Source organism: Panthera leo, chromosome B2 (genome assembly GCF_018350215.1).
Source record: "Panthera leo isolate Ple1 chromosome B2, P.leo_Ple1_pat1.1, whole genome shotgun sequence".
NCBI classification, from domain to species: domain Eukaryota; kingdom Metazoa; phylum Chordata; class Mammalia; order Carnivora; family Felidae; genus Panthera; species Panthera leo.
In genome coordinates this window covers 2,109,191-2,136,995 of record NC_056683.1, presented here as the reverse complement: position 1 = coordinate 2,136,995, position 27,805 = coordinate 2,109,191, and the positions used below count along the sequence as shown (strand labels likewise).

The 27,805-nt window shown below is 44.6% G+C and overlaps 1 protein-coding gene and 1 non-coding gene across 7 annotated transcripts; one reads left to right on the top strand and one right to left on the bottom strand.

Annotated features, from left to right (window-relative positions):
• The first annotated feature begins 63 nt into the window (after window positions 1-63).
• Window positions 64-26,135, top strand: ZKSCAN8 (zinc finger with KRAB and SCAN domains 8). 6 transcript variants are annotated; one of them, XM_042937530.1, is made up of 8 exons: window positions 64-258; window positions 2,151-2,267; window positions 17,876-17,938; window positions 18,090-18,598; window positions 19,200-19,338; window positions 22,169-22,260; window positions 22,550-22,673; window positions 23,261-26,135. In XM_042937530.1, the coding sequence occupies exons 4-8, from the start codon at window positions 18,182-18,184 to the stop codon at window positions 24,220-24,222; spliced, it is 1,734 nt and encodes a 577-aa protein (XP_042793464.1). In that variant the 5' UTR covers window positions 64-258; window positions 2,151-2,267; window positions 17,876-17,938; window positions 18,090-18,181; the 3' UTR covers window positions 24,223-26,135. The 6 variants fall into 6 exon arrangements, with proteins under 6 accessions (XP_042793464.1, XP_042793468.1, XP_042793466.1 ...); XM_042937532.1 differs by lacking the exon at window positions 64-258 and adding an exon at window positions 811-1,326; XM_042937534.1 differs by lacking the exons at window positions 2,151-2,267; window positions 17,876-17,938.
• Window positions 5,389-5,462, bottom strand: TRNAE-CUC. The gene has a single exon. It is a non-coding gene; the product is annotated as a tRNA-Glu (tRNA).
• Window positions 26,136-27,805: the final 1,670 nt, after the last annotated feature.

The window sequence follows — 27,805 nt, the reverse complement described above, 5'->3', positions numbered from 1 at the left end:
GAAAACGGGTCCGCTCTTCCTCGACGGCACAAACACTGGGGTTCCGGCCCGAAAGAGCCCTGGGGCCCCAGGTGCAGGCGGAGGAGGAGGGTGTGGGGGGGCTCCCGAAGGCTACATCCCGGCGGTAGGGACGTTCCCCGAAAGTCGCTGGGCCTCCGGCCTGGGCAAACCTCCAGGATTGCTCAGGAGGCCCGACAGTGACTGTGGGGACAGCCCTCTGCCCCCCATCCCTGCGACCTCTCATCTGGAAGAGTGAAGGTGAGCAAATTTTGCGGCCCCTTAAATATGCCTGTTAGGGTTATTTTAGGCTGATTGTTTAAAAAAACAAAACAAAACAAAAACGGGACAGGAGCTCAGAAAAACAAGTAAAAGTTACCCTTTTGTAAGAAACATTTGCATTTTTTAAGGGAATGTCCATTTGTAAGGGTGTCTCCCCAGGAAGAGAAGGAAGAACTCTAAAACTCTAGAAACTTCTTGTCGACAAAGTAACAACAAATATGGTAACAATCTCATCCATCTTTACTGTGCTTCACCTGAAAGCCCCCATAATCTTCATTTGCCGACAGGTGGACATTATATTTAAGGTGGTGACTTGCGCCATTTCAAGGAGTGATGCCGTTTTCCTGGGTCTCCCCATGTATACAGGAGGTATACCTGTTACTGTTATGCCCAGAATTCGTGACCCCCCAAAGACCACCAGGGAGCCGAGTCCGATGCAAAAGCAAAGAGCCTTTATTCGAGCTAGCTCGAACTCAATCCCCTACCTGCACTGACGCAGCGTGAGATACCGGAGAGAGGGAGTTTCAAAAGCAGGAAGGTTTTATAGGGGTCCAGGGGCAGTTGGTGAGGTAATGGCTGTGGCCTCAGCCGATTGGCTGGGGAAGGGTGGGAGTCCTGTTTCGCAGGTCGCCGCAGGTCGCCCGGCGTGTTTTGATCAGGAAGTTTGAACGGGTGAGCGGGAGGTTACTCAAGGGGAGGAGGCGTGGTCTGAGGTTTCTACGATTTTCCCGGAAAGGGGGCATGTCGGGGACACAGTCATTCAAGGTGGAGGACACAGAACAGGATGGAGTCGGAAGGCGTAGGTCCGCCCTTTCATTAGTAAACGTCATTTTCTCCTGTTAACATTTTTATTGGCTGTTGGGGGGACCTCAGCCAAAAACCTGGAAGGGTAGCTTGGAAGTTATTTTGGCTCTCCCATAAAAGTAAAGTGCAAAACAAGACTGGAGTAAGAGAAAAACCATGAAGAATGGAAAAAGGGTGTGGTCATTGTGAGCGACCTATAGCTGCTCATCTCAGCAGTCTCACCAAACTTGGCACCTGGCACAGGTGAGCTCTTGAGAAGTATTACCTGGATGAATAAGGACAGATCTCAGGGAAAGGAATTAATAGAAAAGAAAGGAGAAGGTGAATCATATTGACTAAATTTAGCCACTTGACAAAACAACTCAAACCATTTTTCCTGTCTGAAATGTAGGGCACATCTGCATATTTTAAGGGCCACCGCATACCCGAAGTGGGAGAGAGAGATCTCGGAATAAATACTAGATGAGGAAGCTTATACTCTGGTTAAGAGCATATGCAATAATAACAAGTAATACAAAATAGAATGTGATAAATAGATTAATGAAACCCTGAGAAGAGAGACCTGTTATGAGAATAACAGACTAGTGTTTAGAATGATAGGAAACAATGAGACAACTCCTGGACTTGAGAGGACTCGGGAGACTCCCAGTGATTATGGGGTAAGGAGAGAGACATTCTAGAGGGCGGTAAGGCAGATAGGATTGCTAATGGTAGAAAGAAAGGAAAAAATCTAAATGTCTGTCAATAGGAGGGACTGAAAGTCTCTGGTCAGCTCAGGGAATGCACATTTGTTCCAATCAGACTACTTTTTGCCTTACATGGGCATAGGTGATGTCAGGATAAGGCTGTAACCTCTGTAGTACTCAGCCAATGAGGAACGAGGGGACGGACTTGCACGCTAGGAGATAAATTATCTGCTGTAACTGCCCCGAGCGTGCCTGTCCATCAGACGCCCACTCTCGTAAGAACATTGATTAAAGCCTTGCTTCACTGTGCTGCGAGTCTCTGCATCCCACCTTTGATCCGGTTGATGGGTTATTTCTAACAATCTTTATTATCCCTGTTAGGAAATAAATCTGCTCCAAAAGGAGATACATCTTTGAAAAGCTGAACTGAAAGAAAATCTGTCAGAAGACTTAGAGAAATGTGAGAAATCCTTGGAGAATCGTTTCCCAACATTCTAGGTAGTAGCATTTGGGGGTAGAGGAAATGTCAGCTTTTATTTATTTATTTATTCATTTATTTACTTAATATTTTTGTGTTTGCTTTATATACATGTAGATTCTCACTTTTATCTTAGTTTGTTATTTTAATATTTTAAAATATAATAAAAAACAAAAGGCAAACAAAGAAGTTTAGTCAGCTTTGGTCACTTCTTTGAGTCTTGTAGTTTTATGAGCTCCTGTATGAACAACCCTAAAATTTTGTCCTCCAGTTAAACTGTCTCATGTTGATTTATGAGGCCAACCAAAGAACCAAGAAGGGAAGAGAGAAAGTTTTTCCTCCCCTGCCTCATTACAGTTAATCCATTTTTCTGTTCCCTGGGTTGTCTGTCCGTGCTCTGGGATCAGACACCTCTGCCCCTTCTCCTTCATGCTCTGCTCTTGATGTTCATTAGGTGTCTTCTGACGCGTGGTATCGCGGTATCGCTTGTATCTGGGAGTGAGTCACGTGCTGGTGACTGTAGGTGGTGTGAACTTCCACTGCAGTGGGAGGAGGCTGCTTCTGCAGCTGGTCTTACCCCAGTGGAGAGTCTCAATCTGGGTCCCACTCGAGCAGGCTCCAGGCAGGCCTTCCTGTAGGGTGAGTGAGCAGAGGGCAGGCAGACAGGCCAAGGACCTACACAATTACCAAAACAGGAACCTTCCTCTAGGGTGGCGGGCTTCAGTGTACTTCACTTTTAGAGAATGCTATCTTTATTTTTCCTCCTCTTTGTTCCATTGTAAATGTCCTGAATCATCTCAAGTTTTGCTATGCTTCGTTCAGTCTCTTGGTAAGAGCCTTTCCGGTTGTTTTAGAAAGTGAGTATCTAGCTGTGGGCAGAGGACGCAAGCCCCAGCGGCCAGCTAGGGAACATCTCCAAACTTCCCCAAATGCAGTTCTTAAATGAATGACCCACTCTTGCCCTTTACAATTGTCGGTCCTGAGGTTTGACCTTCTCCGGTGATACTGAGTGAGGAAGCAAGTGTGAGAATCCAGCCACCTATTAAACCAGACTTCAAAGAGACTAGCAAAAATGTGAAGTAATTCCACTCCTTTCACTAACTTTTTGTTTTAGAAGATATTGTTAGATTCCATAAAATATATTAAAGTTAACATGTAATGGAAATGTTATTGTTATTTCAAATATTTGTTAATTCCTCAGTTTTAATTTCAAATACAGCAAATCTTGATGGATATGAGCCACATAAAAATAAGCTCTTTGGGGTCCTCATTAGTTTTTAAGAATATAAAAGGAATCATGAAACCAAAATTTTGTTATTTTTTAAGTTTTTTATTCTGAGAGAGAGAGAGACACACACACACAGAGAGACAGACACACACACACAGAGACAGAGAAAGACAGAGAGAGAGAGCAAGTGGGGGAGGGGCAGAGAGAGAGAGGGAGAGAGAGAATCCCAAGCAGGCTGACAAGCTCAGCACTCTGCACTGACAGCACAGATGTGGGACTTGATCCCAGGGACCTGTGAGATCATGACCTCAACGGAAATCAAGAGTTGGGGGCTTAACTGACTGAGCCACCCAGGCACCCTGAGACCAAAATTTTAGAAAATTACTATGCTAGTCCATATACTACATATGAAGTGATGCTTCTGAAACTAAAATTCAGAGCAACTGAGGAGAATCTGGGAACACCTTTGAGGTTCCAGGTGTGGAAAATATTTGGAGTGGTATTGTAACAGCACTCCAACTGATCTTAAGGGTGAATTCGCTTCAATTTTATGCACTCCTTTCTTGCTGACCTAAGTCCCTGTGTCTGTGGCAGAAATAACCTGCTTTCCTTGAGATTTGCAGACCACTGGCCTTGAGGAGTGAAGGACCAGACTTTCCCACAGGATATGGCCTGACCGCATTGGAAAATAGCTTTGGCTTTGCCAGAGAGTCTGTTCAGGGTCATGTCCACATACGACTACCACCTGGGCACCTGCTTCTCCTGTGTGTAGCCCCCTCCCTTTCCCATGCCTTCCCCTTTAAAATTCTCTGGACTATGGGGCACCTGGGAGGGTCAGTCTGTTAAGTGTATGACTTCAGCTCAGGGCATGATCTCACGGGTCGTGGGTTCGAGCCCCACGTCGGGCTCTGTGCTGACAGCTCAGAGCCTGGACCCTGCTTCAGACTGTGTCTCTTTCTCTCTCTCTCTCTTCCCCTCCCCAGCTCATGCTCTGTCTCTCTGTCTCAAAAATAAATTAACATTTAAAAAAAATTCTCTGGCCTCACCTGGACAGGGAAGATGGTCTTTGAAAGATTTGTCCACCCTCTTTACCACCGAGGTACCACCCTCTTTACTACCTGGGAGGTAGTCCACCCAGGTTACCGGCTTCTTGACTAAAGTAAACTTTCCTTTCCCACAATCACTTGCCTCTGAGCACAGATTTTCCAGCAGCGAGCAGCTGACGCTAAGTTTGGAAATGTTTCTCCATCTGGTAACATTAATAGAAATTTGTCCCCGGCTTATAGAAGTGGGGAAAGTACAAGTAACTGGAGTCTAACATTTTTGTGCCTTGGTGGGGCTGCTGTTGCTGTTGGACTTAGCAACTCAGGAAGTTTATGTGTCCTCTAATCCCTGGCGTGGCTAGTTCTAGTAGTGGTCTAAAAAATGAAATGCTTTTTTAGGGTATGGCTCAGTTGGTTAAGCATCTGACTCTTGGTTTGGGCTTAGGTCATGATCTCACCGTTTGTGGTGAGATCTCAAGCCCTGCACTGAGCTCTGCTTATAGTACGAAACCTGCTTGGGATTGTCTCTCTCCCTCTCTCTCTCTGCCTGTCCCCTGCTCTGTCTCTGTCTCTGTCTCTCTCTCTCTCAAAATAAATAAACTTAAAAAATTAAATGCTTTTTTTCCATAGTAGGAAGTTAATGCATAATAAAGAATATTTGTAAATGAAAAATCAAGAAATAGCAGTGTTAGTACACTATAAATATAGAGGTTAATATGAAAAGTAAAAGGAAAGAGTTAACTGGATATCTCTAGGGAATAGATATTGGTAGGGAATGGAGGAGTGAGGGAGGCCTGGTGTTTTTCGCACCGTAAAACTAAGCGTACTATTTAGTTTTGTTAACTTTTTTTTTTTTTTAAGTAGGCTCTATGCCCAACGTGAGGCTTGAACTCACAACCCTTGAGATTGAGAGTTGCATGCTCTACCAACTGAGCCAGCCAGGCGCCCCCAACATAATAAATTATTTTTAAGTTTATTTATTTATTTTGAGAAAGAGAGAGAGCATGCAAATAGGGAAGGGGCAGAGAGAGAGGGAGACACAGAATCTGAAGCGGGCTCCAGGCTCTGAGCTGTCAGCACAGAGCCCACTGGGGAGCTTGAACTCACGGACCATGAGATCATGACCTGAGCCAAAGTCAAACGCTTAACCAACTGAGCCACCCAGGTGCCCCACCAACATATTTTCAAGATTCATCCGCATCATTCATCTATTAGTAGCTTCTTTTTATTTCTGAGTAGTATATATTGTATGAACATTACACTATTTCACTCTCTATTCTCCTATTGATGAACATTTGGGTTTTTCCAGTTTGGACCTATTATGAATAGAGCTGCTGTGGACTTGTGTTTTCATATGTCTTAGCTAAATGTCTAGAAGTGAGATTACTGGATCAGAATGTAGGCATTATTTAACTTCATTAAAAATTGCCAGTTGTTGAAATTAGCATACCATTTTAACTCCCACTAGCATTGAATAACAGTTCCAATCGCTTCATATCCTCACCAGTACTTGGCGTTGTTAGACATTTTAATTTTAGCCATTCTAACGGATATGTAGTGGTTTTAATGCTTTGTTGTGATTTTTGTTATATTTCCCTCTATGACGTTGAGTACCTTTTCATGTACTCATTGGCCATTCAAATATCTTCTTTTGTACAGTGTCCGCTCAGATCTTTTACCTACTTATGTTAGTTTGTCTTATGATTGAGTTGTGAGTGTCCTTTGCATACTCTGTATACTAGTTGTCAGAAATATGTATCACACATGTTTTCCAGGCTGTAGCCTCTCTTCTCACTTTCTTAATGGTGCTTTTTCTTGAGCAGAAGGTTTAAATTTTGATGAAGTCAAATTTAGCAATATTTTCTGTTATCATTGGTGCCTTTCGAGAAATCTTTCCTTAGGTCATGATACTATTTTACTTCTAAACTACCTCTGTGGAGCGCCTGGGTGGCTCAGTCAGTTAAGCGGCTGACCCTTGATTAAACTCAAGTCGATCTCAACGTGATTGAGCTCCACGTTGGGCTTTGCGCTGATGGCATGGAGCCTGCTTAGGATTCTCTCTCTCCTTTCTCTCTGCCCCACCCCCTCTCTCTCTCTCTCCTTCTCTCAAAATAAATAAATAGGGGCGCCTGGGTGGCTCAGTCGGTTAGGCGTCCGACTTCGGCTCAGGTCACGATCTCGCGGTCCGTGAGTTCGAGCCCCGAATCGGGCTCTGGGCTGATGGCTCAGAGCCTGGAGCCTGCTTCAGATTCTGTGTCTCCCTCTCTCTCTGCCCCTCCCCCGTTCATGCTCTGTCTCTCTCTGTCTCAAAAATAAATAAAACGTTAAAAAAAATTTTTTTTAAATAAATAAACTTAAAAACAAAAACCAAGGGCAGAGTTCCTAGTCTGTTGCCAGTTACTTCCAGTCACCACCCCATCTGGGAGGCAAGAACTATAAAATAAACAGCAAAAATAAGTGTTTTGAAGGAGTCTAGAAACACTGTAACTTCTCAGTGCTTATTCTTATTTGTTTCATTGTGATGATTAGATGAAAACAAAAAAGCCCTAAAAACAAATAAAACTACTAAGATTTAGTCCTGATGGGTGGACAGAATATTTTCCAGTTCAGGTTGGAGACTGGATAGAAACATTGGTGGTGGGTATCAGTAGGAGCAGCTAAAGAGGGGAAGTTAAGGTGAAGACTGGAGGGGCACCTGAGAACTCAGAATAAGTGGGTAGTTAGGAAAGATGTTGAAGGAATCATAATAGGAGGGGGACCTAAACAACACAAATAAGAGATTTTCCTCAACCCCCACCCCCAAATCCTAGTTAGTCTGAAAAGCTAAATCTTTAATACAATGGTATTAAAGTGTGCACTAACACGGCAGTAGGTGACTGATGTCAGCCTTCTGTAATCTCAAGTGACCTCAAGGAGATCCCAAAACAGGAAGAACCGGAAAAACAGTGAAACACAGGCCTGCAGGCAATACTTCTGATCAAATATGATAGAAACATAATGCATGAAGGCGACGTGTAAATTAAGATTTACAGCTATGTGGAAGTCCGTGAATCTTAACGTTTACAAGGACACATGGTAGATACCCTGAGAGGGCAAGGATTGGGAGCACTGCTTGCAAGCACGTGTACTCTTTCCATTTTTGCACGGGACCCCTGGAAGCTAATGAGCATGCAAGCAGTTGTTCAGAAGGACTGAAATAGTGTCTCAGTAAGACAATGACTAGAATAAAGCCCCTACTAATCTACTATGAGATTGGCTTTCTCTCAGTCAAGAAAAGAATGAATGTAGATGTGAACGTAGATTTGTGGTATTAAAACAAAAGTCCACTAGTGAAGCTTCTCTCCCGGGTTTGTGATTTGAAAAGCTAAGCTACAAAGCTGGCTTTAAGACATTGCAATTCAGTAAGATAGAAAAGGGCTGAACAGATACAAAGATTCAGAGGAAATTTATTCTCAATCACAATGGTTGGTCTTTCTTTCTCTCTTTCTCTGTTTCTTTCTGAGAGTAGAGAGCGAGCGAGAGCGAGAGAGTACGAGTAGGGGAGAAAGGCAGAGGGAGACAGGATCCTAAGCAGGCTCCACACTCAGCACGGAGCCGGTTGTGGAGCTTGACATGGGGCTCGATGCCCCCAACCCTGGGATCACGACCCCAGCCGGGACCAAGAGTCTGACACGCATCGGACTGAGCCACCCAGCCGCCCTTACAATGGTTGTGTGAACACAACAGTACAAGGTGTACTATTTATTATTAAGCGCCATAGGGGATTCAAAAGGCTGTGAACCGTGATGGGGAGGAATTCCTCAAACGATCGGCAGTCTGTACAGGAGGCTCGGAGGACAGCCGAGTGCGGGGGTCTTTCCGCGCCCAGTCGCCAGCACCGCCAGGACCCGAGCTCGCACCCACGTCCCCACTACCGCCGGGGACCGCTAAGCGCGCACCGGCGGACGAGCCCGGGGCCTGCGGGGGGCGGGGCGCCGGTCCCCCTAGCCGGCCGGCCATAGAGCTTCCAGACCTCCAGGTTCCTAGAGAGCCTCCGGAAGTGCCTCCCGACAAGATGCGCGTCGGTCGAGGTTGTGCCTTCGCGGGTTTGGAAGTTGGAGGCCGGCGGGCCCGCGTCCGACTACAGCTCTCGCCCCGGTTTGCCCCCCGCCCTTCCTGCGAGCCCGTCCGTCCGTCCTCTGCAGCCTCCCTTCCCCGCCCCGGCCCGCCCCCGGAACTCGCGGTGAGTAACGGGCCGGGCTCCGGGCGGGGGAGGGGAGGGCTTTGTGGGCCAGAGTAGGCCGCCGCCGGGGCCAGGCCTGAGGGTCCGCAGGGGGCGCGGACTCGGAGGGAACCGGGGACAGACCGGGTCGGGGCCGGGCCTGAGGGTCCGCGGGAGGCGCGGACGCGGCGGGAACCGGGGACAGACGGGGCCGGGCCTGAGGGTCCGCGGGGGACGCGGACGCGGCGGGAACCGGGAACCGAGGGGCCAGGGCCGGGCATCAGGGTCCGCAGGGGGCGCGTCCCCAAACTCTCGCTTTCGTCATCCCGTTCCTCTTTCTGGGGTGCTGTTGTTCTTAAAATGGGAAACCGGCCCCACGTTATCTTCTATGCAACTGTTCCCACGATCCGAATTGTTTTTACTCAGCAATTTTGCATTTCCTTCACGATACAAAAAAAAAAAAAAAATTTTTTTTTTTTTTTTTCAAGCTGTACTTTGTTTTTGGAAGCCCCGAATTATCCTTGGAAACCTATGTTTGCTGTTAAGGCAATCTGCTGTTCGTAGTGTATGCAGAACACGGTGGCGCGTTGAGATAACTGCACAAAAGACACATTTGTCACATCTCTGGGGTAATAGAGAATTCACCCTTACTCCGAGTACTTACTTTGTTCCTCAAGGCCGACTAAAGTAGACGCCTGGGAACCCTTTTTGGAGGGGCCCCGTTTCTAAAACTCAGGGCACTCACGAGTGGTTTTTTTTGTCAGGCAACAGTAAGACGGCCGCTACCACCTCTCAAAACAACCCATATTCCTGTTGTTTGAGTAGTTCAGTTAAGTATATTTATGCAGGAATCGTTTCAACAAATCGTAAGCATTTTGAATTCGTGGAAGGGTGAAATGTAGCAGATGTTAAAACTGGCTTCCTCACTTTGATAACTGTAAAGCACAGTTTTGGCTTCACCGGTTTTTCTCTTGATCTTTAAAGCCTGGACAGTCTCTTTCTTGTTTTGTTTTCGGTTCTCAAACATCCCCAAGTAGACCTCATTAGTTTGAAGGAAGAAAAGCATTCCTTTTCATCTATTAAGAGAATAATGCTTTTAAAAATTTTTTTTTAATGTTTTATTTATTTTTGAGACAGGGAGAGACAGAGCATGAACAGGGGAGGGTCAGAGAGAGAGAGAGAGAGAGAGACGGAGACACAGAATCCGAAGCAGGCTTCAGGCTCTGAGCTGTCAGTCCAGAGCCCAACGCAGGGCTTGACCTCACAAACCACGAGATCATGACCTGAGCCAAAGGTGGACACTTAACCAACTGAGCCACCCAGGCGCCCGTAATGTCCTAATTTTTTTAAACAAAATTTTTTTTAACGTTTATTTATTTTTGAGACAGAGAGAGACAGAGCATGAACAGGGGAGGGGCAGAGAGAGAGGGAGACACAGAATCGGAAACAGGCTCCGGGCTCTGAGCTGTCAGCACAGAGCCCGACGCGGAGCTCGAACTCACGGACCGTGAGATCGTGACCTGAGCCGAAGTCGGCCGCCCAACCGACTGAGCCACCCAGGCGCCCAAGAGAATAATGCTTTTAAATCGGAGTTGTGTCTTTAGTAGTTCACAGGATTATGTAGCATTTGAGATCAGGAGACTGCACATGTTGACTATTTTAACTTCCTAAATCAATAAACTTGAGCAAGTATTCTTTTTTTTTTTTTTTTTAAGTTCATTTTATTTTGAGAGAGAGTGGGGAAGGGGCAGAGAGAGAATCCCAAGCAGGCTCTGTTCTGTCAACATGGAGCCCCATGTGAGGCTCAAACCCGTGAACCTGAGCCAAAGTCAAGAGTCCGATGCTTGACTGAGCCACCCAGGTACCCCTTGACCAGGTATTCTTTTTTTTTAATGTTTTACTTTATTTTTGAGAGACAGAGAGAGACCGAGCATGAGTGGGGGAGGGGCAGAGAGAGGGGGAGACACAGAATCCCAAGCAGGCTCCAGGCTCCGAGCTGTCAGCACAGAGCCCGACACGGGGTTCGAACCCACAAACCGTGAGATCGTGACCTGAGCCGAAGTCAGATGCCCAACCAACTGAGCCACCCAGGCTCCCCAACCGGGTATTCTTAAAAGAGGATGTAAGAAGCAGTCTTTACCCCTAAAGTGCTTACATGAAACTGAGAGGCAGGTACATACTAGACTAATATTGTAGTCCAAATATTGAAGTCCATTTATAGGTTGTAATTGTCAAAAACTTGATTGGAGAGGGAAGAGACTAAAAAGTGGAAAATTAGATACTAAAAAAAAAAAATAATCAGGGTGGGGAAAGGACAAGACTGGTTGGCTGATTTGGTTGGTGTAAATTATGAACAGACCTGATAATTAGATGACTTCTCTGGGTTTCACTGTTGAGACTTTATTAAGTGTTATTTACTATGATGTTAATATGTTATGTTTACTTTAATATCTTAATATAAAGCTCTTTTTTTTTTTTTTATGTTTATTTGTTTTTGAGAGAGAGAGAGGGAGAGCACGAGCAGGGAGGGGTAGAGAGACAGGAAGACACAGAATCCAAAGCAGGGTCCAGGCTCCAAGCTGTCAGCACAGAGCCTGATGTGGGGCTCAAACTCATAAACTGCAAGATTATGACGTGGTTAAGTCCAAGGCTTAAACCAGCTGAGCCACCCAGGCGCCTCTTAATTGACTTTTCCTAAATTTTTAAAAATTATTTTAAGATGTGGGGCACCTGGGTGGCTCAGTCGGTTAACCGCCCAACTTCATTCAGGTCATGATCTCACAGTTCATGGGTTCAAGCCCGTATTGGGCTTTGTGCTGGCAGCTTGGAGCCTGGAGCCTACTTCGGATTCTGTCTCCCTCTCTCTGTCCCTCACCCACTCACACTCGCTCTCTCGCTCTCTCTCTCTCTCTCTCTCAAAGATAAGTAAACATTAATAAATAAATAAATATAAAAATTATTTTAAGACCATGGATATCAATCCTCGCTGTTCAAAACAAAAATGATTACGCCTTGTCTCAAATTCTCCGCAAAATCTCAACCTCTTGCCCAGATTCGTTTTTCCGTCAACCCTCACTATGCCAGGAAATCCCCCTGCTTCTCTATAAAAATCTTCATGAATTAAACTCTTCTGATGTTAGACACCATATTTAACCCTATCTCTTACTTCTCTGTTCTTGGTATTAGTAGTTTACTCACCAAACTATTGTTCTCATCCTTATCTAATTAAAAAAATTTTTTTTTACATTTATTTATTTTTGAGAGACAGAGCACAGTGGGGGAGGGACAGAGAGTGAAGGAGACAGAATCCAAAACAGGCTCCAGGCTCTGAGCTGTCATCACAGAGCCTGACACAGGGCTCAAACTCACAGTCCGTAAGATCACGACCTGAGCTGAAGTCAGACACTTAACTGACTGAGCCACCCAGGCACCCCTCAACCATATCGAATTTTAAAGATAATTTTCCAACTTTTTTCCTTTTCTGTCCATGCTCTCTAAGGGTGGTTTTTTGTTTTTTTAAGTTTATATATATATATATATATATATATATATATATATATACACACATATATATATATATGTATATATATATATATACACACATATATATATATATGTATATATACATATATATGTATATATAATTTTTTTTTTTTTTTTTTTTTTTTTTTAAGAAAGAGAAGGAGAGAGTGTGCGCGATCTGGGGAGGGGCAGAGACAGAATCCCAAGCAGGTTCTGTGCTGTCAGCACAGAGCCCGACACAGGGCTTGAACTCACAAACTGTGGGATCATGACCGGAGCTGAAATCAAGAGTCGGCTGCCTAACCAACTGAGCCACCCAGGCGCCCGGATATATTTTTCAGTAATCTTTACCCCCAACATGGGGCTCAGACTCAGCACCCTGAGACCAGGAGTCGCAAACCCTTCCCACTGAGCCAGCCGGGCATCCCTCTAAGTAAGGTTCTTAATGGCCCTGGAGTCCTTGCATGGGCATCAGGTCTGGGAACTGTGCTGAAATTGAATGTAAGCTTTTGTGCCTATGGGGTTTTTTTCTGTGGAAAAGCTCTGTGTTTTCATTTGATTGTAGAGACTGAACTACCCCTACCCCATTCTTCCCCCTGCCCCCTAAAAAAAACTCCTGAAAGAGGCACTGCTTTCAAGACTCATGTCAAGAAGTAGATGTAATCTGATTTTCCTCCTAAGGGCCTGTGTCTCCTCTTTCTTTGAGGATTATAGGTGTGGTTTTCTCATGTTCATCTCTTGCCAGCTGTTTTGGATATACTGCCTTCATTTATGCTCCTTTCCATTGTCTGTAGTGCTGCCTTTGTGATCTTTCTGGAATACAAATATGTAGTAAAACTTCCTTGTTTTATAAGAGGGACAGAGAAGAAGGTGACTGCCACAAACAAACATTTGCAATAAAACCGTGGCCATGGGCACACATTTACAGTACCTACACAATGTGATCAATCCTCTATTTGGACCATGTGAAAAATGTCTTGGCAAGAATGAGCACCTTAATCTGCTTGTGGGTTGGGGCATGTCAGAGTGGGAGTGACACACACCTCAAGAAAAAAATAGTGGTAAGCTGAGACTTTTAAGTTCGAGTGAATGGTTTCAGCTAGACCGGGCTTTATGAACCTTGGCATTGACAGATCATCCTTTGTCGGGGGGTCTGTGTTACGCATTGTAAGATGTTTAGTAGCATCTTGGGCTTCTACCTACTGGATACCAGTAGCATCCCTTCCCTTCAGTTTTAACAACCAGAAATGTTTTCAGAGATTGCCAAGTGTCCCTGGGAGAGGGGAGCAAAATTGGCCTGGTTGAAAACCACTGAACTAGAATAAAGAGCTCTGTAATAGAGTGGAGCTTAAAGAAAGCCACATTTGGGGGTGCCTGGGTGGCTCAGTTGGTTGAGCGTCCGACTTTGGCTCAGGTCATAATCTCACGGCTCGTGAGTTCGAGCCCCGCGTCAGGCTCTGCGCTGACAGCTCGGAGCCTGGAGCCTGCTTCATATTCTGGGTCTCCCTCTCTCTCTCTCTCTCTGCCCTGTCCCACTTGTGCTGTCTCTCTCTGTCTCTCAAAAATAAATAAAATAAACATTAAAAAAAAATTTTTTTTTAAAAAAGAAAGCCACATTTAGAAAAGGTATGTGAAGGTGAGCTTATAGTAGATAAAGGTAAGCAGGTTTACATACCATAAAGGACATTGCATATCATGCTGAAGAGGTGGGTTCCCTTTCAAAAGATTTTAAAGTGATGAGTTATATTACATATTTATTAAAAGTCTTTCTAGAAAGGTGTTAATTTTATAGGGTAACATATTATAACAAAGTAGCACAAGCTGGGTGGCTTAGCACAGCAGAAATTTATTCTTTCATAGTTATGGAGGCTAAAAGTCCAAAGTCAAGATGTTGGCAGGGGTGCCTGGGGGCGCTAAGTTGGTTAAATGTCTGACTTTGGCTCAGGTCATGATTTCATGGTTCATGGGTTCAAGCCCCACATTGGGCTCTCTGCTGTCAGAGCAGAGCCTGCTTCGGATCCTCTGTCCCCTCCCCTTTCTGTCCCTTCCCCACTTGTGCCCTCTCTTTCAAAAATAAAATAAACAGAAAAAAAAAAAAAAAAACCTTAAAAAAAAAAAAGATGTTGGCAGAGCCACGTTCACCGACTTTCTGGTTGTTAAAGGCATTCCTTGGCTTGTGGCTGCATAACTCCTTACCTCTGCGTCTGTGGTCTCACAGCTCTCTTCTTTGTCTGTGTCTTCACATGGCTCTCTCTTTGTATATCTCAGTCTCTGTGTCTCTTACTTTCCTAAAAGAACACCAGTCATGTTGTATTAAGGGCTTACTCTACTCCAGTATAACCTTATCTTAACTTAATTACATCTGCAAAGACCCTATTTCCAAATAAGGTCACATTCACAGGTATCAGAGGTTAGGACCTCAGCATGTCTTTTGGGAGGACACAGTTCAACCCACAACAGGCAGCTGTGGGGAACATGAATGAGAGAAAAGAATAGCCAAAGGCAGGAAGACCACTTAACCACTGCAAGTACAGGCAAGAAGTGATGTCTGTTACCAAAGCTAAAGGCCATAGACATACCCACAAAGAAATAGGACCCTTTAATAAAGTCTTTAGATCTATAGGCTTTGTATCTAAATCTTGCTCTTAAACAAAGATACCTTCCGTGTTAGATATTATAAATAATAGCCCTTGAATGATCTTTGATTCTATCAATAAAGTAAAAGATACAGATCTTTACTTATAGAGAACATACAATTAAGTTAGGAAGTCAAAACTCCTTTGCAACTAATAATACGTAACTGTAGGAAAATTACTCATTTAAAGTAAGCTCTACACCCAACGTGGCACTTGAACTCATGACTCTGAGATCAAGGGTTGTATGCTCTTCTGCCTGAGGCAGCCAGGTGCTCCAAGAAAAGATTTTAAAGGAGAAAATATTCTGTCAATTCCTTTAAGAATAGGTATTTGGGGCACTAATGAAAGAAATTGGAGAAGACTTAAATGGAGAGATAGAGTGTGTTTATAGAATGGATATTAAAATGTCAGTGAGCTGTATAGATCCAGCACAAATCCAGTTCTGGGAGAGAGGGTTGTTAGGAATTTATATCAAAAGACCATGGAGTTAGAAAAAACAGAGGCTCCTGGGTGGCTGAGTGGGTTAAGCGTCTGACTCTTGGTTTTGGCTCAGCTCATGATCTCACAGTTTGGTGGGTTCGAGCCCTGCATCAAGCTCTCTGCTGACAGTGTGGAGCCTGCTTGGGATTCTCTCTCCCTCTCTCTCTGCCCCAACCCCACTCACACTGTCTCTGTCTCTCTCAAAATAAATAAACTTAAAGTCAAAACAATTTTGAAAATATTGCAACAAAGTTGCAGGACTCTTAATATTTGGTTTTAATATTTTAAAGCCGCAATAATCAAGACAATTTTGTTTGGGGAAAAGGGTAAACATATAGGTCAATGGACCAGAATAGAGATTACAGAAATAATAACACACATACGTGGTCCATTGATTTTTGACAAAGATGTAAAGATAATTCAGTCGGTAAAGGGGTAATCTTTTTGAAGGTGCTGGAACAATTTGGTAGCTGTGTTCCAAAAAATTAAACTCCATCCACAACTCAAATTCTATACAAAAAATTAACTCAAAATTTGGGATGCCTGGCCGGCTCAGTAGGTGGAGTGTGTGATTCTTGATCTCGGGGTCATGATTTTGAGCCCCATGTTGGGTGCGGAGATTACTTAAAAAAATTAACTCAAGATGGATCATAGACCTATGGTAAAACCTAAAACTGTAGAAGTTTTAGAAGAAAACAGGAGAAAATCTTTGCGACTGTGAGTTCAAAAATTTCTTAGGTATGACACCAAAAGCACAATCCCTAAAAGAAAAAAAATGACAAATTAGACTTCAGAAAAGTTATGGATTTGTGTTCTTGGAAAGGCACTGTTAAAGGAATGAAGAGGAGGAAATACTTGCACATCATATATATCATAATGGTCTCGTGTCCAAGATATGTAAGGAATTCTCAAAACTCAATAATAAAGAAGTTTATTTTTAAAACAGGCAAAAGTTTTGAGCAGATAACTTCACCAGAGAAGATAATATGGGTGGTAGACAAACAGGTGAAAGGATGCTCTACAGAAGTAGAAGGAAGATGCAGATTTAGACCGTAGTGAATAGGCATCTATCTGGGTGGCTCAGTCAGTTGAGCAACCAACTTCAGCTCAGGTCATCATCTCGTGGTTCGTGGGTTCGAGCCCCACATCAGGCTCTGTGCTAACAGCTCAGAGCCTGGAGCCTGCTTCAGAATCTGTGGCGTGTGCTCGCTCTCTCTCAAAAATAAACATTTAAAAAAAAAAAAAAAAAAAAAAACCATAGTGAGATATCAGGGAGTGGTTAAAAAATAAATTAATTAATTAAACCATAATGAGATACCATTACATACTTGTTAGAATATCTAAAGTTAAAAATAAAACCATATCAAATGCTGCTTGTTAGGATAGAGAGAACCGGTTCTCACATATAGCCAGTGGAATGCAAAGTGTTATAGGCACTTTAGAAAACAGTTTTGGACTCTGCTGTCAGCATGGAGCCTGCTTTGGATCCTCTGTCCTCCCCTCTCTCCCCACCCCTCCCCTGCTCATGCTCTCTCAAAAATAAACAAACATTAAAAAAAAAAAGTTTTACAGTTTCTTATAAAGTTATACATAGACCTGCCATGTGATGCATCAGTTTTACTTTAGATATTTACCCAAGTGAAATGAGAACATGTTTACACAAAACCTCAAATGCAAATGTTCATCGTGCCTTTATTTGTAATCGTCAAATACTGAAAATGAGTTGAGATACCTCTCAACTAGGGAACAGATAAACATACATCTCCATAAGGAATAAACTACTGGTACACGCGACGTTGATGACCTCATATGTATTATGCCAAGTGGAAGATGCCAGACTCAGAAGGATACCTACTGTATGATTCTATTTCTGAAACATTCTGGAGGTTGTTAGTGTGTGTAGATGGGCATTTAGGTTCCTGGAAAGGTAGCAACCAGTGCTCCAAGGAGTTGTAGAGTGAGATAAGGTCCACGGGAGAAGTAGTTAGCTTTGACATAGGAGGGAAGATGGAGAGCACAGAAGGATAATGGACATTAGGTGGAGAAGACTTTGGTGTTAGGAATTCTGGACAATAGCTTGAGCTAGATTATGTAGAAGTGTATGTCTGTTGGGGTGCCTGGGTGGTTCAGTCCTTAAGTTCAGGTCATGATCTCATAGTTTGCCACATTGGGTGAGCTTGAGCCCTGCTTCAGGTGAGCTTGAGCCCCACTTTGGATGAGCCCCACTTCTCTTCCTTCCTCCCTCCCTCTCTCCCCCCCCCCCCCCCCCGTCAAGAAAGAAAGAAGGAAGGAAAGAAGGGAAAGAAAGGAAGAAAAAAAGAAGGAAAGAAAGAAAGGTCTGTTGAGCACAAGGGATAGGTTGAGAGTTGAAGTGTGTAGAAACAGTATAGCTAGAGTTGCAAATACTGAAGGTTAAATCAGCATCAGTGAAGACCAGCTGAGGTTAAATGCAGACCTTCAATTAGACCCAGTCTACATGGTTTCCTAACTTTGTTTTGCCATATTCCCCATCCCCAAGGAGAGGAAGCAGAAGGAAGGGAATATTCCCCAGATGGATTTGGCATGGCAGAAAGCTAAGGAGGTAAGGCGTTACTTCTGGAACAGTGGAGAGGATCACTTAAATGACCAAGCCATGAAGTCTGTGTTGTGGTAGGAACTTGTTAAGCTGTCTTAGTAAATTACTATGACCTTTGATTTGCTTTAATATTGTTTGACGATTTCTCTTCTCCAAGAATTGCCCTTAGAAAAGAGGCCCTTGGAAGGTTCTTCTTAAGAAGATAGAGAAGGTAGTGGAAACGAGCCTCCTGAGTTTTTCCAGCCCTAAATGGCAGCAGAATCAAGAAAGTTGTCAGCCTCATCCCCACCAGACCACGCTCCTGAAGAAGACCTTGTAATTGTCAAGGTAGAGGAAGATCATGGCTGGGACCAGGAATCTAGTCTGCATGAAAATAACCCTCCTGGCCAGGAGTCATTCCGTCTGCGCTTCAGGAAGTTATGCTACCGGGAGACATTAGGACCCCGAGAAGCTCTGATCCAACTCCGCGCACTCTGCCATCAGTGGCTAAGGCCAGATTTGAACACCAAGGAGCAGATCTTGGAGTTATTAGTGCTAGAACAGTTCTTGACCATCCTGCCTGAGGAGCTTCAGACTCTGGTTAAGGAACATCAGCTAGAGAACGGAGAGGAGGTGGTGACCCTGCTGGAGGATTTAGAAAGACAGATTGATATATTAGGACGGCCAGTAAGTAGACGGATGTGTGCATGCTGTGCCCACGGTGTGTGCAAGCTGGGTGATAGACACCAGCACCACAGCGGTGCAATGAGCGCTGGGTGTCGATTTCCGTTTGTGAGGATAAAAATAGTTCCGGTACGGCGTGGCTCATATTGGTAGAGTCCTTTTTATTTTTGTAAAGGCTACGTGTACGTTTTTTATCCTCAACATCCTTGCAGTGATCTTTGCCAAGTGGGAAACTGGTATGTGGGGAGCTTGAATTACTTCAGTTACTTTGGACACTCATGATTAAAGGTAGATCTGAGACCAGAACTAAGGTTTCCTGGTTTGTTACCAAAAGTTTTTTCTGTTGAGTAACTGCTCTAAGTTTCTGTTTATCAGGCTTCCCATGCCTTGGGAGTGCAAAGTGGTAGGAAGGGCATCAGAAATGATGCCTTTCTGCGCTAATCAACACATTTGTGTTCTTACTGCCTCTAGGAAGTAAGTGAGATTCTGCTTCCTCCTTTCCCAAGCGTGTGTCCCTAGAGATGAGCTCTTCTTGATTGTTTTATGTTGTTCACTTCCTCTCGCAAAGGAATTTCTTGTAATGCAGCTGCCCTGTTGTTTTCAGGTCCCAGCCCGTGCACATGGACATGGACTCTGGGAGGAGGTCGTACATTCAGAGTCTACACCAGGGCTTCCAAATACTCAGCTCCGACCCATGGCAATGCAGCACAAATCTCCGGTGTCCCAAGGGTCACAAGAGAAAGGTAAGGAACCAGACTTCATTGATGAGAGGGAGGAATAGGAAAGAAAGTACCTGTTGAGTTCCTGGAGAACCAGGAACTAGAATTCTTGTGTACAGACCAGTCCTAAGATCTGAGTTTAAGTGTTTATCTAGGCTTCAAATATAGACTGTCAGTCCCATTGGTAAGTTCAAGAACAAATCAAAGAATTTGGGGATTCTTATATATTCACACATTTCTGTTATCCCAGTATATTTTTTTAAATTTTAATTTAATTTAATTTTTAAATGTATTTATTCTTGAGAGAAAGAAAGTGAGCAGGGGAGGTGCAGAGAGAGAAAGGGGACAGAGGATCTGAAGCAGGCTCTGCAGCTGACAGCAGAGAGCCTGACATGGGACTCAAACTCATGAGCTGTGAGAGCATGACCTGAGCTGAGGTTGGATGCTCAACCAACTGAGCCATCCAGGTGCCTTCCCAGTGTGGTTTTTGTTTTTGTTTTTGTTTTTTTAAGTTTATATATGTATTTTGAGAGAGAGAGAGAGGGAGAGAGCATGTGCATGTTGGGAGGCGGGAGGGGCAGAGAGAGACAATCTCACTTGATCCCACTAACCAGGATCATGACCTGAGCCAAAACCAGAAACCAGAGTTGGGTGCTTAACAAGTGGTGGGGAGGGGAGGATGTGCTACAAATGCCTGCAACGTGAGAGCATGAGCTGGGCAGGGTCAGAGGGAGAAGTAGAGAGAGAATCTCAGGCCAGCTCCACACCTCGAGCCCGGACACGGGGCTTGATCCCATGACCCTGGGATCATGACCTGAGCTGAAATCAAGAGTTGGACATTCAGCCCACTGACCGACCCATGTTACCTCAATGTATTAACAACATAGACGTTTTGAGGTTTTGCTGGTATCATCATGCCACTTTATTTATAATTATTTCAGTATATAGTTCTTCAAGCAAGAGCATTTTCTTTGATAGCCACAATAAATGCATCACAATTAGGAAGTGTAATGCTGCTACTGTACTAATCTGATCCATAGTTCATACACGTGTTTTGTCCATTGTCCCAGTAATCTTCCAGAATCGAATCCAAGATTCCATTTTGCAGTCAGTTGTTTTGTCTCTATAGACTCCTTCAATTCAAAATAGTTTCTTGGCCTTTCTTTGCCCTTCATGACCTTGACATTTTTTGAGAGTACAGGTTGGTTATTTTATAGAATAGCTGTAAAATTTGGGTTCGTGTGATGTTTCCTTACGAGTAAATTCAAGCTGTGCCTATGTGTCAGGAACTCCCCAAAAGTACTGTTGTATCCTTCTCAGCATTACAACAGGAAATTGTCCTGTTATTGGTGTTGGTACCTTTGATGACTTGGTTAAGGTTATTCTTGGTTAGGTTTGGGGTGCCTGGCGGCTCAGTGGGTTAAATGTCCAACTCTTGATCTCGGCTCAGGTCATGATCTCACAGTTAATGAATTTGAGTCCCGCATCAGGCTCTGCGCTGACAGCAGAGTCTGCCTGGGATTCTCTCTCCTCCTTTCTGCTGCTTTCCCGCTGGCGTACTCTCTCTCTCTTTCTCAAGATAAATACACGTTTTTTTTTTTAAAAAGGCTTATTTTTGCTAAGGTAATCATTGTGGTTACTATTTTTCCCTTTATGATAAATAAGTAATTTGTGGGGGAAGTACTCTTGAGTCTGTGTAAGTATTTGGTCCACATCAAACTTTTGTTGCTAAAATACTAGTTTTAATATTCATTGTTGCTTCTTGACTGAATCGGTGATTACTAAGACTTACAAAATGATGATTTTCTAACTATGTCGTTCCTTCTACCCTTACTTGTAATAGAGAGTGTTCCCTCCCCATCTTATTTTATATGTCAGTATGGACTCCTAAATTCTTACTTTATTCCAGAAATAAAGTATCTTTAGTTATCTTTATTTTATTATTGTGTTTATTTTGATGCCTAAATTGTCTCAGATTTGTTCAGAGGAGGCCCCCCTCAGTCTGGCTTCTGTGTCCTTTTGACACTTCCCTATCATTTTTTTGAGAACTTCTTGCAGAACAAGACCATTCTAGTGTCATCTTGTGTTTACTCTGCGTTTCTTTTTTCATTTATGTGTTTTATAGCAGTTCTATATAAATGGGTTTTTAACATTCCTAAAGAAGAAACATAGGAACGGTTTCAGTTAGTTATATAATTCTTGTCTAAAGTTCTAAAGCGTATTCCCCAAAACACAGTAGTCTGTTGCCTGGTGTTGCACTGTCTGATGCCTATGGGAAGCAGATAGTGGCAGTCGTGGTGGACATTTCAGGAAGGTAATAGAGTTAATAGAGGTAGATTGGTTCTGTTGGGTCTCCTATTCCATTTGCCAAGAGATGAAGACCTGAAGAAATGCTGTACACAAGCACAAGGATGGAACGTAGTTCTGGTGGGAGAGAAGAAATTGAGAAGCAGCTCCTGTTAGGAAACCAGCACTCTATTTTCGACACGGAATTTCAGGCTGAGTGGGACGTCAAGGTGCGGGTGTCCTGTGGGCAGCCATTAGTGTGGACCCAGAGCCCAAGACGTCAGATTTGATTTGATTTGACTTTTTATACTATTTCATTTTGTGTTTCATTTTACTGTTTTACATGTTTATTTAAGCAGTCCCTATGCTCTGTACTCAAACTCACGACCCCGAGATCTGGAGCCACACGCTCCACGTACCGAGGCAGCCAGGGGCCGCTCAGCACTTCTTGTGCAAAACCTCTGACATGCGTATCTTCTGAAATGCAGACAGCTTTGGAATGGGTCAGTGCTGGCTCCTGCAACTGTGGGACAGGGTGGTCTCACTCCTCGCTTCTTTCTCCTCCCAGCCATCTCTACCTGTGAGAGTCCTGCCTCTTCCCAGAAAGGAAGTCCTGGCAACCAGGAGATGACGGCCACGCTTCTCACAGCAGGGCTGCAGGTGAGTCGTACTGCTTCTGGATCTGCTTCGCAGCACCGGTGGCATCTGCCACGTGCCCAGGCTCTCTGCAGCAGAACTCACCAGGAACTTGCCCCAGATGTTTCTGCAGGATTCTTGACTTCCCCCACCAAATCTGGTGCGTTTCCCTCTTCGTCCCCCGCTTAGTCAGATCCCTTTACACAGTACGTTCCCACCCCTTGATCCTCCCCAGCACTGGCGGACCTCTGACAGTCTGGGTTTGAGCCATGGAACAGTGCCAGTCCCACATGGGGACTTTGTTTTGTTTCAGACTTTGGAGAAGATCGAAGACATGGCTGTGTCCCTAATTCGAGAGGAGTGGCTTCTTGATCCATCACAGAAGGATCTGCATAGAGATGACAGGCCAGAAAATTACAGAAACATGTTCTCCCTGGGTAAGGAGAGCTCTGGTTATTGTCATCATTTAAGGTTTTTTTGTTTGTTTGTTATGTGATGGTAGCTGTGAGTTGTCTGAAAGACATTCTTAAGTTTAAACTCAGGAACCAACAGAGAGAAACAGTGCTGGCCCATGGACTTTTATTCTCTGGTCCAGGGCTTACTCTGGGTACTGTTCTGTCTGCCAGTGGGAGTCCTCTGCTCCCAGCCCTGTGGGACTTTCGGGCCTGTCGTGCTCCTCCCTGTCAGTGCCAGGGTTTTTCCCATTCCTTCCTGTTAGGTCATTCACTACGTCTGTATTCCTACCCACTCCCCAGCTGCCCCTCAGGTGGTCCCTTCCCTGCCTTCGTGCCTCCCAACAGCCCTCCTTGTTCATGGCCTTTCTTCCCCATTTGGCTTGTGGTACTTCTGCTTGGCCCTGTTCTCATCTCCCTGGATTATGATAGCAGCTTGGAGACAGATGGAAGCTGTGTGATTGCTGGTAGTTTTTCCCTGTGTGTTTTCCTTTTCCCTTATATTCTATTCCTTTCTAACATGGAGAATAGAAAGTGACACTGGCTTGATGTTTATCACATTTTAATTTCAGGTGGTGAGACCAGGAGTGAGAACAGGGAATTAGCTTCGAAACAGGTAATATCTACTGGCATCCAACCACATGGAGAGACAGCTGCCAAATGCAACGGGGATGTTATCGGGGGTCATGAGCGTGGAGAAGCCCGAGATCTTCTGGGCAGATTAGAGAGGCAGCGGGGAAATCCCACCCAGGAGAGACGGCATAAATGTGACGAATGTGGGAAGAGCTTTGCCCAGAGCTCAGGCCTTGTTCGCCACTGGAGAATCCACACTGGGGAGAAACCCTATCAATGTAACGTGTGTGGGAAAGCCTTCAGTTATAGGTCAGCCCTTCTTTCCCATCAGGATATCCACAACAAAGTAAAACGCTATCACTGTAAGGAGTGTGGTAAAGCCTTCAGTCAAAACACAGGCCTGATCCTGCACCAGAGAATTCATACTGGGGAGAAGCCATATCAGTGCAATCAGTGTGGGAAGGCTTTCAGTCAGAGTGCAGGCCTCATTCTGCACCAGAGAATCCACAGTGGGGAGAGACCCTATGAATGTAATGAGTGTGGGAAAGCTTTCAGTCATAGCTCTCACCTCATTGGACATCAGAGAATCCACACGGGAGAGAAGCCCTATGAGTGTGAGGAGTGTGGGAAAACCTTCAGGCGGAGCTCACACCTCATTGGCCATCAGAGAAGCCACACTGGGGAGAAACCCTACAAATGCAATGAGTGTGGGAGGGCCTTCAGTCAGAAGTCAGGCCTGATCGAACATCAGAGAATCCACACTGGAGAAAGACCCTATAAATGTAAAGAATGTGGGAAAGCCTTCAATGGGAACACTGGCCTCATACAGCATCTGAGAATTCACACAGGGGAGAAGCCCTATCAATGTAATGAGTGTGGGAAGGCCTTTATTCAGAGGTCAAGTCTCATTCGGCATCAGAGAATCCACAGTGGAGAAAAATCTGAATCCGCAGGAGTTTAGGGAAAAAACTACAGTCCTAGTGTGGGCATTATTCAGAATTAGAGAATCCACATGCTGGTGAGAGGTCTTTCAGTGCAAGCGAAAAGCCAGAAACTTTGTCATCACTACAACCTTAACGTAGGATCAGAATCGATAGCGGTGGCAGAGTTTGCATAGCTCTTCAGTAGTTTGGGCCGGTTCCTTGATGCAGGTGGATCAGCTTGACTGTCTTAGGAGGTGTCTGATGGAGTGGAGCTCCTGCTGGCCTGATGCATCCTTTAGAAACAGTAGCAGCTGAGCAAGTGGCCGGTGGTGGAGGCACTTAATCCTGTCTTGCGGGTGGGTAGCTGTAGGTGTGAGAGAGGCTCCTCCCGGTTCCTCTGCTGCTTCCCATCTCCTGTGGTCTCCTTCCCCCACTGGTTCCCCGGCAGGCGCACTTGTTATCCCGATCTGATCTGAGAAGCTACTTTAGAGTTTGAAGCAGCCTCCCTGTGAGACTTGTATTTGTATTTAGCTTTCTAAGAACCTAGTTCTAGGGAAATTTTTCCAGACACATAACGTATTTATGCTTAAGTGTGCGTGTTCTTTTATTCCAACGTTCCTGATAGTGGAAAACCGTATTCCCACGCAAACTCAGAATGCTATATTTTTAACAGCACTCCAGCATTTTTCTTCATATATCACCTTCACTGAGTCCTCTGAGTCACTGAGCATCCATACGTGTCCTCCACCACCCCCACCCCCAGCACCTGGGTCAGCAAAAGAAGTGATGTTTGTGGGGGTGAAGCAGAGAAGGAGGTGAGTGGAGACCCAGCCTGGCTGCTCTCGAGCTTGGGTGGTTGTACCTTTGGATGACTTCCGGCTCCTTTTCCACCTTCCCACTGTATGCCGTGGTGCACGGAGGTGTGGACACTGTTCCGGTTATAGCATCGCGTGGGCGAAAGGGGAGACAGGTGCTTGAAGACTTAAAATCCTTGCAGAGAACGTGCACTCATCCCTTCTGGCCCATTACAGTCCTGCCCTCTCAGGTTCCTGTCAGTCTGCACAAACCCCTGACTGGATGGTCTGTCGCTGCTGTCATTGCCTTCGTCCCCCTTCCTCAGATGGCCTTAGCACCTCACCCTTCATTCTCCATCTGTCTCTTGCCATTAGCTTTATAAATGCACAGCGGTGATCTGTCGAATACCTCACCCCACAGTTCCTCACCGTTCTGAATTCATCTGTAAGCTAGCGGAAACACAATATTAACTCATTACCGGGCACCGTCTTTCTCCTTTGAGGCTTTCCATATACCAGGGGCTGTTGTATAAAGTAACAAGGCTGTTTTAAGCAGCACACCAGAACCTGTGCATCCGAACCCGGTCTGCCCTTTCAATTTGGCGGTCCGGGTTGTTGCTGTAGCGCTACCACTCCTCCCAACATTTGGAAGACTTCTAGTCTTGAATAGTATCTCGTTTTGGACCATTACCCACTTGTTCACCAGACTTGGAGTTGAGTCATTTTTGGCTTTTTTTCCAAAGTCAGCTTCAAAATGGGAATTGATTCCATTAATCCTATGCCGAAGAATATGCTACACATTCTGAAGAAAACGCCAGGAGAATTGACACAACTTCACGCTGACTGTTCTGAACAGGGACAGCACTTACTAATCATGTTATTTTAAGATTGGTGTTTTTAAAAACCAGTCGTAAAATCTTTCATTGTAAAGGTCCAACTTTTATATCATAAATTCCTTCCCTATAAAATCCCTTCTGTATCCCGCTATGGCCCACCCTGACCACTGACAACATCAAGGTTGTTCTACCTATTTCATTGAGCCATTGATACCCACCTGTCACAGGTCATGCTTGGTTTCCTTGGTTTCCTTGGTTAACTGTTTCTATTTTCTTTTTTTTTTTTTTAAGTTTATTTATTTTGAGAGAGAGAGAATCCCAAGCAGGCTCAGCACTGCCAATGCAGAGCCCAGTGCAGGGCTTGAACTCCTGAACTGTGAGATTATGACCTGAGCTGAAATCAGAAGTCAGACAATTAGCTGACTGAGCCACCCAGGTACCCCTCCTTGGTTAACTTTTTCAAAATAGTGCTTTCCATTATCCTTTATTTTCTTACTCTTTTTTTTTTTTTTTTTTTTTTGGACTATAGATTCCCTTGCACTTGAAGGGAATTCCATTCCTCATTCTCTTGTACTTGAAATTTCAAGACACCAGGAATAAATCTGGTCTCTAGATCCTTGTTCTCTGCGTACCCTCTGTAAGACACGAACTCTGCCTGAGGCCAGTGCTGCCCACATGCGGGTCTTACAGGATGGAGTCACTGTCCGAGGGAAGATACGTGCACACGTGCACAGTCTCCCAGGCGGTTGAGGGGAGCACTTGTCCAGTGAGGGCTCTTAGAGTAACGTGTTGAAATGACTGTAGGCACACCAGCTAACATCTCTTTACTACAGTAATGTGTAGCCATGCTATGCATTAAATCCATAATTACTAAGCATCTGGCCGAATTCAGAGGAAAGATGTGCCCTGAAAGATCAGTGTTCTGGAAAGAATAAGGACAGACTGGGACCTGAAGGAACTATTGAAGCCGGTTCAGCTGCATCCAGAAATAGCCACATGGTGTAAGAAGGTAGAAAAGGCTGTTGTTTATTTGGGGCACACATAGAAGGCCATCCTTGGTCTCTGCTAATCACTGCACCAGAATGTGGTTGCTCCATCTTTATGACCTTGATTTGAGCTCTTAACTGAGTGATGTGTGCTAAATTCCTTTATATCCTGCAGATTCTATTTTTATGCTCTTGATCTGAAATGAACTGTTCACCAATACCTTCTCCCATCATGATCTTCTCATTTTAGGACCTGGCATGATAAAGTGGTTCTTCTGTCACTCTGCTGCCATCCAGCATAGTCCTAGGAGAGGCGTCTCAGGCTTCAAAGGTTTACTCCATTGAGCAAGTGGCAGTGCTAGAATGTGGTGGATGATTGCCATACACAGCAGTTAGCTTTACTCTTGGTTCTGAGACTCGAAATAGTAATAGCTGACATTTATTAAGTACGTACTGTGTGCCAAGCTCTATGCTAAGTGTTTCTCATGGTTACGACACACATTATATCTTGCATTTTATAGATGAGGAAATAAGCTTAGAGAAGTGAGTGAGTTGACCAAGGTCATGTAGCTGGGAAATGACAGAGCAGGGGCTCTGCCCAACAGTGTCAGATTCTGGAGCCTGTGCTGCTGACCACTGTGCTGTATTGTCTCTAATGAGCACACTGGCCCTGGCCAGCCATTGGAAAATCCAGTGTCCCTGGCCATTGGATAGGTAGCTACTGGGGAAGGGAATGCATAGTGGTACAGCACTGTGTAGTGCAGTTGATTGAAAATGTCATTTTGATTGATGATTCTATCTTTAACTGCTGATACTTTTGATGCTTTGTAGTATTAGAAAGCTAAATTGTACAAGTAAAGCATGTTTAAAAGAGTAACTGGCAGGATAAAGCAATAAGGTACAGATTCGAGTACATTTCTCTAAACTGCCCCAAGGAAGTAGAATTGTGGGGGGAAATGAAATACCCATGCGCCCAGCCAGGCATATGGTCCGTTGGGATGACAG

Excerpts from the sequence above, each read along its gene's own strand:
- ZKSCAN8 (XM_042937534.1), top strand. The coding sequence starts at position 18,182 with ATGGCAGCAGAATCAAGAAAGTTGTCAGCCTCATCCCCACCAGACCAC. Across the intron at positions 19,339-22,168 it reads CCAAGGGTCACAAGAGAAAG|CCATCTCTACCTGTGAGAGT; the intron begins GTAAGGAACCAG and ends TTCTCCTCCCAG. Across the intron at positions 22,261-22,549 it reads TTCTCACAGCAGGGCTGCAG|ACTTTGGAGAAGATCGAAGA; the intron begins GTGAGTCGTACT and ends GTTTTGTTTCAG.